Below are 11387 nucleotides of genomic sequence, written 5' to 3' on the forward strand. Positions count from 1 at the left end.
AAGAAGGAGCTACCAATAGTGGTGCATTTTAGGGGAGGGTCTCATGTTTGGAGATAAATGTTGAATGCTAGGGAAGAAGTAGAACATGAGATCGTATGGGAATTGAAGAGTGGAACAACTAATATTTGGCATGAAAATTGGACTGGATTGGGTGCACTATATCACGTATTACCTGAAGACTTTCCAATCAATGAAGGTCTTCAGGAGGTGGCAGAACTGCGGCAAGGGGAAACATGGGATGATCAGCTGCTAGATCAAACTTTCAATGAGGAAATTGCAGAACATATAAGGCTAAATGTGCATTATGAAGGCAGGAGGGATATTGGGATAGGCCATACTAGATGCTAACTCCTTCAGGCAAGTTCAGTGTTAGCAGTGCTTGGCAAATATTAAGGCATAAGGCTGATCCTAATCAGGAATTCAAGTTAATGTGGATTAAAGGTTTGCCATTCAAGATATCCTTCTTCTTGTGGAGATTGTGGAGGTAGAAAATAGCCACTGATGACATGTGGAGGAGGCAAGGGCAAATGGTGATGTCTAGGTGTTGGTGTTGTCAGCAGCCCCAAGAGGAATCCATTGAGCATATATTTGTCACAAGTCCTACTGCCTCTAAGGTATGAAACTTGTTCATGGGGGCTGCTGGAATTTTTGTACAATTGATTCAATTAAAGCAGATTATAAGGCATTGGTGGTATGCTCAGTGTTATCCAAAATTAAAGCCACTATTTCAAGCAGTACCAACTATCATCACTTGGGAGCTTTGGAAGAGAAGAAATGCAGGTAAACATGGTGGTTCAGTGTCCACAAATAGGGTGATTCATGAGATAAATAGGACATTGCATCAACTGGCAAGGGTGAGGTATGCTTGGATCCCTAATATTCCATTGTTATGGCCAGACATGATTCAATACTTTGAAGGATATAAACCTATATTGATCACTACAAGAGTAACATGGCAGCTTCCTTCTCATGGTTGGTATAAATATAATACTGATGGAGCTTCAAAGGGAAATCCTGGACCTAGCTCCCTAGGCTTTTGTGTGAGGGATGATGAAGGTGATGTAGTATATGCTAGGGCAGTAGACCTGTGAGTGACAACTAATGTGGTAGATGAAACTAAGGCTATTCTTCAAGGGTTGGAATATTGTGTGGAGCATGATCTTCACCCTCTCATACTGGAGACTGATTCATTGGTGATGAAGAAGGTGATAGAAGGGGAATGGGATCCTCCCTGGATAATTGCACAGGATGTGAAGAAAATTATAGAGATGAAGGACAACTTCAATGTGATCTTTCAACATGTGTTCAGAGAAGGCAACTCAGTGGCAGATTTTATGGCTAACATTGTGTTCTCTTTTGCAGGTACATCTGAGTTTCATTCATTCTCTGAACTGCCTAGTGCAGGGAGGAGGTTGATCAATCTAGAAAAATCTCAATCACCTAACCTTAGGGTTAGGATAGCAAAGAGAATAACCTTAGACTGATGGCTTCACAGGATTGGACTCTGCACAAACCTGCATGTTTCTTTGTCTCATTCAGTATGCTATTAAGGTACTTTCCAATGGTATTAGCATGGTCCCATGCTCATTCTGGGGGTGCTTTGATAATGTACAGAAAAATGCAATAAGCAGGTGTGGGATGGTACAATTTATCCTACTTTTGATATGTCCAAATGCTAAGGAAAATGATGAACCCATCATATGGCATATTTGGAGATTGTTGAATCATTTCTCAGTGGTATTAGCATGCTTTCATGCTCAATCTGAGGATGGTTTAGCAATATTTAGAATGATGTCTACATTAAAGGTTCTAGTAGGGAAGGATCTGACCTTACAAGATCACAAAAAGGCACAATTTCAAAGCCTGGCCTTTGCCTTGCAAAGCCTGCATAAAGCGAGCTCATGCCTGGCTTTTGCCTTGCAAAGCATGGCTAAAGCTAGCTCAAGCCTGGCTTTTGCCTTGCAAAGCCTGCCTAAAGCCAGCTCAAGTTTGGCTTTTGCCCTGCAAAGCCTGCCTAAAGCCAGCTCAAGCCTGGCTTTTGCCTTACAAAGCCTGCCTAAAGACAGGCTCCTCTTCTTCACATTAATTTTGATGAGTGAGCACATGATTAATACTTGGACAAAATTAGTCCACTGCATATGGAGATCATATAGTAGCTATACTTGGAAGACTATGATAGCTTCAACTCTGTGGTGGAGATGTTTGGAATTCATTTTAGCCTATGGACAGTATACCCTGGCGCTTGGTGAGAACTTGATAGGTGCTGCTTGGTATTTGCCAATGACAATTAGATTCATATACACTAATAGGAGAAGGAAGCATTCAACTTATCATGTTGTAATAGCTAGTTCATTAGATGTTAGCTTTTCTATCTTTTTAATAGCTAGTAGCTTCATGCAACTTCTATTTTGGTTTAGACATCTTGTAAGCTTTGGACCCATTTTGGAATTTTATTTATATATTAGCCACTAGGCAAGTGCTGTCGAGTGGTATAGTTGCTTAAAACAAAAGTCCAAAAATGAAATAATAACCTAACCCTCGGCTATATAGTACCACATCTGATCTCCCAATGTGCGGTTCGCACATTTTCAAGTTCTGCGGCCGCACAATTTTGAGTGCGGCCGCACTTCACTGTGACAACTTACCAGGCTTTGGTAAAATACTCATAACGTTCTGTACAAATGTCTAAATAATTCGTACTATATCTTCCTGGAAACTAGATTCAAAGGGCTACAATTTTTGTTTTTGAATCATCTCCAAATTCGTTGTGGATTAAAAGATATAAGTCTCCGAAATTGGACCATCGAACCTGCACAACCCCTAAGTGCGGCCGCATACAAAATTGTACGGTCCACATTTTTTCTCTGAAGTGCGGCCGCATACAAAATTGTGCGGTCCGCACTTGTCCTCTGCGGTCCACACTTTTCCTCTGAAGTGCGACCGCACTCAAAATTGTGCAGTCCGCACTTTTCCAAAAGTTCCAGAACAACATTAGAGCGCCGAAATGCCCGGACTCGCTCAAAACTCACCTCGAAGCTCACCGAGCCATTTGGGATCCCGTTCAATTATACCAACCAGTCCTAAAACATAACATGGACCTGCTCGGGGCCTCAAACTGCATCAAACATGGTCGAAACTATGAATCACACCACAAATCGAACTTATAAATTTCTAAATCTTCCAATTTCTAAAACTCATGCCGAAATATATCAAATCAATCCAGAATGACCTCAAATTTTGCACATGAGTCATAAATGACATAATGGAGGTATTCAAATTTTCAGAATCGGATTTCGATCCCGATATCAAAAGTCAACTCCTCGGTCAAACTTCCAAACTTAAATTTCTATTTTAGCCATTTCAAGCCTAATTTAGCTACAGGCTTTCAAATAATTTTCTGAACACGTTCCTAAGTCTACAATCATCATACGGAGCTATTGGAATCATCAAAACTCTATTCCAGGGTCGTTTGCTCAAAAGTCAACTCTCTGGTCAACTCTTTTCTTTTTAAGCTTCTTAAATAAGAATTGTTCTTCCAATTTGATCCTGAATCATTCGAAAATCAAACTCGACCACACACGCAAGTCATAATACATATCACAAAGTTGCTTGGGACCTTAAGTCACTGAACGAGACGCTAATTCACAAGATGACAAGTTGGATCGTTACAAAAAGCAGTTGTGATTTACATGTCACATTTTACTATTGCGTTTTATATCTCGCATTTGTTGATTGCAATTTATAAATCGCAATTAACATATATCGATCGAATGAATGTAATTTATAAGTCGTATTTGTTTAGCACTACGATTTATAAGTCATAAGTCACTTTTGGTGACGGCTACTTATAAGTTAGCATTTGAAAACTGCACTCTATAAATCACATTTCTATGTCGCATTTGAAATTGCGGTTTATAATCACATTTGTTAACTACGATTTATAAGTCACGTTTAGGAATTGTGATTTATAAACATGATGTACGTAGGCGATATAGTGGTATAAGACTTTTATAAGTTGACTTTGCAATTTAAGCTAACAACATCCTAAGCTGTCTGTTATCTCAATGACTTATATCCCATATGAATCTCATTTTATATGCGAGTTTGCACATTGATATGACTTTGTTGTCTTAAAAGAAACAAATGACTTTGATATGATATTTTCATAAATTGGGTGATCATCAAAGTAATTTACTATCGAATATTGATTGGCTTGTTTGTGCTAAAAAAGAAAATTAAATTGATTGGTTAGGACTACAAATAATTAAAGTGAAAATGCTACGGTCTAAAATCTAAATCCAAAATACTTACATTCATTGTGGGACCAAAAATGTACTATAGTGGAATTTAAAGGACCAGAAAAAAAGAATTTAATGGAGGCTGGGGCGGCCCTAAATTCAACGGCTATGAAAGGCATTTGAGATTCACAAGACAATTTCAAAATTTGAAAGAAGGCTTTTGTTCCCCCTCTCGCACAGACACCGCAAGGAAACAGGAAGAAAAAGAAGCAATGGAGAAGGTAGGAGAGTGCGTATTGGATCCAGAGACGGAGTTCTTAGCGTCAAAGCAAGAGACAGGTCACGAGTGGGAACTTTTCAAGGAAAATGTTAGACCTTTGAAGAGAGGCCGCAATGTTCAACTCCTCAACAATGCCCTCAAGTCTAATACTGATTTTCAACTCAAGAAATCTCTTCTTGACAAGCGAAGGTTCTACCCTTTCCCCTTCCCTACCTTTTAATTTGCATTTCAGTTCGTCATTTTGATTTGTTTAGTGATTTGTATGTCTAAATTGAGCGGAATGGATATTGATAATTCATATATACGATGTAGTAGTAGTTGTTATTGCTGCATTTTCAAAGTTTCTTTATTAATTTACGAACTCAACTCTTTCCGTTGCGGGATGATTAGGGCTTTGATCGAAGCAATTGACCAATACAAAGGTGAAGATCCTCTTCAGCCATGGCTCCAGTGAGTGCTCTTCTTTTGGAACAAAATTGATTCTTTTCTAAAACACTTCAGCTATCCTTTTCTTCACCTTAACATTTTTTGAACTGTTTAGCCTTTTAATCTTCCATGAACTCTGCATTGACTCAGTTGCTGACATAATTTTTTCATTAAAATTGTAAAGGTGCATCAAGTGGGTGCAAGAGTTTTTCCCTCCGGGTGGGGACAGTTCTGGACTTGTTGTTATTTATGAACAATGTGTCCGCACCTTTTGGCACGATGACCGATACAAGGATGACCTCCGTTACTTGAAAATGTGGCTGGAATATGTCCGTTTGCTTTCTTCACATCCATTCTTTTGCCCCTTAATCTCTCTTCATTTTGGTATATGAGTTTGCTCACTGATAGCTCGTTGCAGGCTGAAAACTGTATGGATGCTGAAGTCATCTATAGCTTTTTGGAGGCTAACAAAATTGGGCAGACACATTCTTCATTCTACATAGCCTATGCTTTGCACATGGAATCTCAAAATAAAATTAAAACAGCAAATGAGATCTTCAATCGAGGACTATCCATGTAAGTTCTGTTCCCATTGGGCCCTTAGTTTAATTTTTGTCATTAACTTATGTTCTTGCATAATTGACATTTGCGATTCAGTTGGCAGTCAAGGGAACATGGTTTGGTTACGGAGAAGTTATGCGTCATATCTTGTCTATGACGTGAGATGTGTTATTCAAATGTGTTATTGAGTCGTACTCTAATATTGCTGGTTAAGTAGCTTATGTGGTGTTAAGCCTAATGATGGCTACTAGAGTTGTGATTGCTTTAATTATATGCTAGTATTGCATATTGGCGGGGTAGGGGGTTAATGTCTTAAGCTTCTCCAAAGTGAGTTCAGTTGCAAGTACGATGCGGCACAGAAGATTTTTGTGCTGTCGCATTAACATTGACCAACTAATTTCCTTACCCTGAACACTAAAACAAATTGATTTGATTAGCTTGTCACTGTGGTTGATAAGTAACTATTAAAGATATGGATATGTCCTATGGAGAATGTGGTCAGAAATCCATAATAGAGTCCGACCACAACAACCGAATTGATTATCTTCATGCATAAGGATACTAGATTACCTAGTAGAAAATATTGAAAAAAATCACAAACCTCCCTTATTTCTTTTCTACTGCAATTTCTGGATTATTATATGATGATTTTTGAACTTTCCATATATAGAAAGAAATAGAGATAGACTAGAAACGACAGGCATGGCAGCATCGAAATTAGCCACAGTTCATTGAACTTTGCTTGAGAATACACAATCTGGTCTAATATTTTATAACTTATGTAGCATGATTTTATACTCATGAACATTTCATGACCTCTATTTCTTGTTCGCATGTCACCTTCCTGAGGGGGACCTCTTACATTATCTCTCTACTTGTTTAACTTCTGATGGATGTAAATTCTATGATGCTAACTAAAATTGTCGGCAGAGTAATGTTAGAGCAGTTGAAGATTCTAATATATTTGGCAGGTTATTTTTGTGGATGCTCAATTGGTTTTTAAGCTGTTAATACCATAGGCAATAGTTGTATTAACGAGTATTTTCAATTACCATTTCTGGTCTTAAACTCAAAAGTGTATATCAATATAATTGTCCACAAGAGACAATGTTCATGAATCATTTCTAAAGATACAGTTAATATTAGTACAAAAAACTGGTTATACTAAGTAATGTATCCAGCCTGTTCTCATCTATTAATTGGCCTCCTATTTACTAACCCTCTTCATCTGGTATATGATTAAAATTGCATTGTCTCCTATGAATTAGGAATGCAAAACCTGAAGAGAAATTGAAGGAATCCTACAAGAAGTTTGTCATTCGTTCAATGGGACGCCCCAAAGCAGCAGAGGTATCAACTGTTTCGGACTTATCGTCTTCTGAAGTCCCTTATCGTTTGCTTTGTTTTGCTTTAGTAGTGACTTACTTTGTATTTTCAGGAGGAGCTAGCAGAACATCAGCTTCCAATGAGAAGCTTTGGGACACTGTTGGAAAGGGGGGAAGCTCGTAAGTGCATTTCTATGTTGAAGGTTCAGGGTGCCTGCTGGCTTTTTCGCTAACATTCTTCATGCCTTTGCAGGAAACCAAACAACAGGAACTTCTGATTTGTCTCGGAAGAAAATGAAACAGGATAGGTAAGAGCAAGTCACCTCTGTTTTATGGACAAGTTACTTTTGTCCCTGCATTATTTCTCAGTAAAACTGTCCAACGAAATCTGTGTTGTTGATTCCTATCATCACTTGGTTCAGCTGCCATGTCAGCCAAAAGCTCAGAGTTTGACAAGTATTTGCTTTAAGTACCTAAAATTCTTTCCAATGTGGATAAACATGGTTATGTAATTCACCTGGAAATGAACTTTGGGGGTGATATTGCTGCTTAATCCATACTTAAGGAAAGGAGTAAGGTTGCAGGAAGCCAGGAAATATTTAATTTGTGCATGCCTTGGTGCAGTAAAAGCACTAGCTCATTCTTATCCATTTTGCAGAGCTCAAGGGAGCCTGCTATCCATTTACAAAGATACAAATGCTGGAATGTCATCAACTGTTCAATCGGAAATACCAAAACTAGAGAACAAATCATGGCACTGTCTTGGTGCCCGAGCAGAAAGGAACAAGGAGAATCAGGCAATTCCTTCCAAGTGGACATCTAATAAGGTCAATTTGAGACCAGAAAGTTTTTATGTGCAATGAGATTTTATTCCAAGCAGATACGAACAAGAACTCATTAACAAAAACATCCTCTTACAGGTTCCTCAAAGACACGGGCTTAGAAATCGAGGAGCTACTACCACCGGTGCATGCCTAGAGATCTTCGTGGATGAGGAATGTGCCAAGTGAGTATCTAGAACACATGATTTCTGTTTTACAATAGCTGAAAATTTACATCAAAGTTTTTGGCTTTTGTAATTGTAGTAGTTTCATATTTTAGCACAATAATAGAATCTTGGGTTGGCTTTTTCTTCCCTCCTACATCTCTGACAGAACACATGAGAAGGAATCTGTTGGTGGAAAGGTTTCTAGTTTACAGCTTAGACGTGGAGATGATAAAGACATAAAAAAGTAAGCATTAACTTGGTTTCATTGTAGTTCTTTATTCCAATAGCATGAAGGCCCCATTTTGACAATGTCACTTGTTTGCAGGGAAACCGAGTTGCTGAGGGAGAACCCACTGCGTTATTTTCCTCCAACCTCTTTACCTAGATGATCTGACAGAAAAGAAAAAAGCACAATCTTGTGTGATGGATTTTCTCTATCTCAAAATTTCTCAACCTGTTTCATAAAAGTGTAGGAAGAAAATTCCTCCTTGCCCAGTGCAAGCACTTCACAAATTTTCTAAGAATATTGAGTGGAGCAGTTGAAAGAGACATTGTGGTTGTAATACATGTGTCTTTGGATTTGGCAGGCTTGAGCCAAATCCTTTAGAATTCTTGACGATTTAGATGAGTGATTTTATATGATTGCAAGAGTTATCATGGATGTGCATTATCATAATTTTGCTCTTGACTGAAGAGTTCTGTCATCCTTGTAATTTGTTTTTCCTTTTTTTGTTTCCTCTTTTGTTATATGCTGATGATGTAAGTAGAGGTTAGTATCCTCAAAAGACAAACAAAGAATAAGGAACAGACTGAAAGTTCTCGTCGAATGTGGTTTCTTTTAAAATAAAACAAATGAAAATTGAATGCTTTGAGAAAATGAACATGAATAGAGCAAAATGAACAAAACCTACTTATACAATTGCCTTCGAGTAGTTTGTAAATATTTATGGTTGAGTTAATAATTCGTTGTTGAAAATGAAATTAAACAATAGCGTGAACAAAGAAAGGATAAGTGTCTAAACATTAGGATTATACCTTTAATCCGACTGGATGAACATACACAAGATTGGAACATCTTGTTTTTTGTCGTCATTCTCTTTCGAATTGAAACTAAATGAAAATTCATGTAAATGTGGATAACATTTTAGTTCTAGACAGTTTTGGTAGTGTGTCAAATAAATAAAGAACGGGGTAAGTGTTACACTACTGGTAATTTACATGTCGCATTTTTGCTTTGTTTAAAATCTATAGGGTTTCGAAGGGCAAGAGCATAACCCCAAAATCCACCGACATACTTTCCGTTGATCATGGCGGAGCACTTGGCTTCCATCTTCGGCACGGAGAAGGACAGAGTCAATTGTCCTTTCTACTTCAAAATTGGTGCTTGCCGTCACGGTGACCGTTGCTCTCGCCTCCACACCAGACCTACCGTTTCTCCCACTCTCCTCCTCTCCAACATGTACCACCGTCCCGACATGATCACCCCTGGCGTCGAACCCCAAGGCCAGCCTCTCGATCCCCGTAAGATCCAGGAACACTTCGAGGATTTCTACGAGGATATTTTTGAGGAGCTCAGCAAGTTCGGTGAGATCGAGAACGTCAATGTCTGCGATAATCTCGCCGATCACATGATCGGAAATGTTTATGTTCAATTTAAAGAGGAGGATCAGGCAGCTGCCACTTTGCAGGCCCTCCAGGGCCGATTCTACTCTGGCCGCCCTATTATTGCCGATTTCTCCCCTGTCACTGATTTCCGGGAGGCTACCTGCCGCCAGTATGAAGAGAACGACTGCAATCGTGGAGGTTATTGTAATTTCATGCATGTAAAAATGATTAGCAGGGAACTCAGGAGGAAGCTTTTCGGTAAGTACCATCGACATCGGGGTAGCCGCAGCAGAAGCAGGAGTCTGAGCCCGCATCACCGGAGAGACTATGACAGGCCTGACCGTCGTGACTACCGTGATTCCCGGGAACGTGACCGCAGTGGTAGAAGAAGCCACAGGAGGTACGACAGTGATGGTCCCAGAAGGAGAAGTAGGAGTCCTATTAGGGAAGGGAGTGAGGAACGCAGAGCTAGAATTGAACAATGGAATCGAGAAAGAGAGGAGAGGCAAAGCTGATGTTTTTCTGATTGATGTCTTCTGTCATCCATTTTGGAATTAAAGCTGCTTTGCGCATTTTGGTAATCACTTTAGGTTTTGTTATGCTTCTTCACAATACTAGGATGTTCGAAAAGGAAACTCCGGAAGAGGGTAGATCTTCTCCCTGTCATCTAGTGGATTTAAAATGGTATTCTTGTAGCTATTTTTTTCTTTCTGCAGCTAATTGTAAGACTGTTTAATTGTATTTGTTAAGGATGCTGATGTGGTACCCTGCTTATTGACTTCACCTATGCTATGCTATGCTTGCTTGTTATTTGAACTATATATAGTATCAGCTTTTGCATTTCATCGTCCCACATACCGTCTCCACCAAAGGCCTAACTTTGCTTCAAATGTAGGAGTATATATTGGAGATGTAATCATGAACAACTTGCTGCATTGCTGGAGCATTTAGTCTAGGGATACAGAAGCAATATGAAGAAACTGATATTTAGTTTAGTTGTTTGCTATATTTTAGATCCTATCAGGACTGGATTAATAAATTGAATATGAAGCATTGACTTCTGCTGCTGCTCTGATGACAGATCTTTGCATAGTATAAATATCGCAATTAGTTTTTTTGTTTGTCTTTTTTTATGCTTTCTTTTCATTTGGTCAAATATCCATTGATGTTGTCTGTCTTGGATCTCCACAATATAAACTTTGAGATGCTGTATATGGCTTGCTTTTTTGAGGTTGATGTTATCTTCTAGTTCTCTTCTGGCACAGTTTGTGTGTATTACCTACCTCCCTATGCTTTCCTTTTCATTTATCTAATTTATCAAGGGCCAACCAGATTACTTTTCATGGGCTTCTATTGGCACCACGTACAGATATTGGTACTGCAAGAGTATTTGAATTGTTTGACCTAATTAGTATATCTTATTGAACACAATTACTTGGGAAGACGATGGGTCAACATTCCTGGCCTTTCATACGCTTGTATTAACAAATTGTTTTGCAGTAGCTTTTAGATATTATCCTTGAGCCGAGGGTATATTGGAAACAACATCTCTACCTCCACAAGGTAGGGATAAAGTTTGCGTACACAATACCTTCCTCAGATCCCACTATATGGGATTACATTGGATATATTATTGTTGTTGTTGTTATTGTAGCTTTTAGGTATTGGTTTCTAGACATTCCCACCTAAAATTTGAGCGTCTGAATTTGACGTAGCATGATTATAATATTACTGGATAGCTGGAAATGACTACCTAATGATATCTCCGAAATGTGTGGATTACTGCTCGGCTACTTGATTTTAGCGTTTCAAAACATCTAATGCGGTAAGAAGTTTGTCATTTGTACAAAATGGGTCTTCTACAAGTTAATTCTGTTATGTTTAAAGTTTTCTAAGAAATGGGCAATATTGTGGGACGAGTGGATAGTCATTTGAATGGTAGTATCCGCCCATTAACAATGTAT

The 11387-nt window shown here is 38.7% G+C and overlaps 2 protein-coding genes across 2 annotated transcripts; both read left to right on the forward strand.

The window, feature by feature from the left end:
- Window positions 1-4379: 4379 nt before the first annotated feature.
- On the forward strand, window positions 4380-10274 carry LOC107799694 (mitotic spindle checkpoint protein BUBR1). Its single transcript, XM_016622836.2, has 11 exons — window positions 4380-4707; window positions 4909-4968; window positions 5129-5273; window positions 5363-5520; window positions 6774-6855; window positions 6944-7010; window positions 7084-7138; window positions 7489-7657; window positions 7751-7836; window positions 7985-8062; window positions 8144-10274. The coding sequence occupies exons 1-11, from the start codon at window positions 4511-4513 to the stop codon at window positions 8205-8207; spliced, it is 1161 nt and encodes a 386-aa protein (XP_016478322.1). The 5' UTR covers window positions 4380-4510; the 3' UTR covers window positions 8208-10274.
- Window positions 9126-10274, forward strand: LOC107830920 (splicing factor U2af small subunit B-like). Its single transcript, XM_016658608.2, has one exon. It carries the CDS (start codon window positions 9126-9128, stop codon window positions 9936-9938), a length of 813 nt encoding a protein of 270 aa, XP_016514094.2. The 3' UTR covers window positions 9939-10274.
- Window positions 10275-11387: the final 1113 nt, after the last annotated feature.

Source organism: Nicotiana tabacum, chromosome 12 (genome assembly GCF_000715075.1).
Source record: "Nicotiana tabacum cultivar K326 chromosome 12, ASM71507v2, whole genome shotgun sequence".
Classification (NCBI taxonomy): domain Eukaryota; kingdom Viridiplantae; phylum Streptophyta; class Magnoliopsida; order Solanales; family Solanaceae; genus Nicotiana; species Nicotiana tabacum.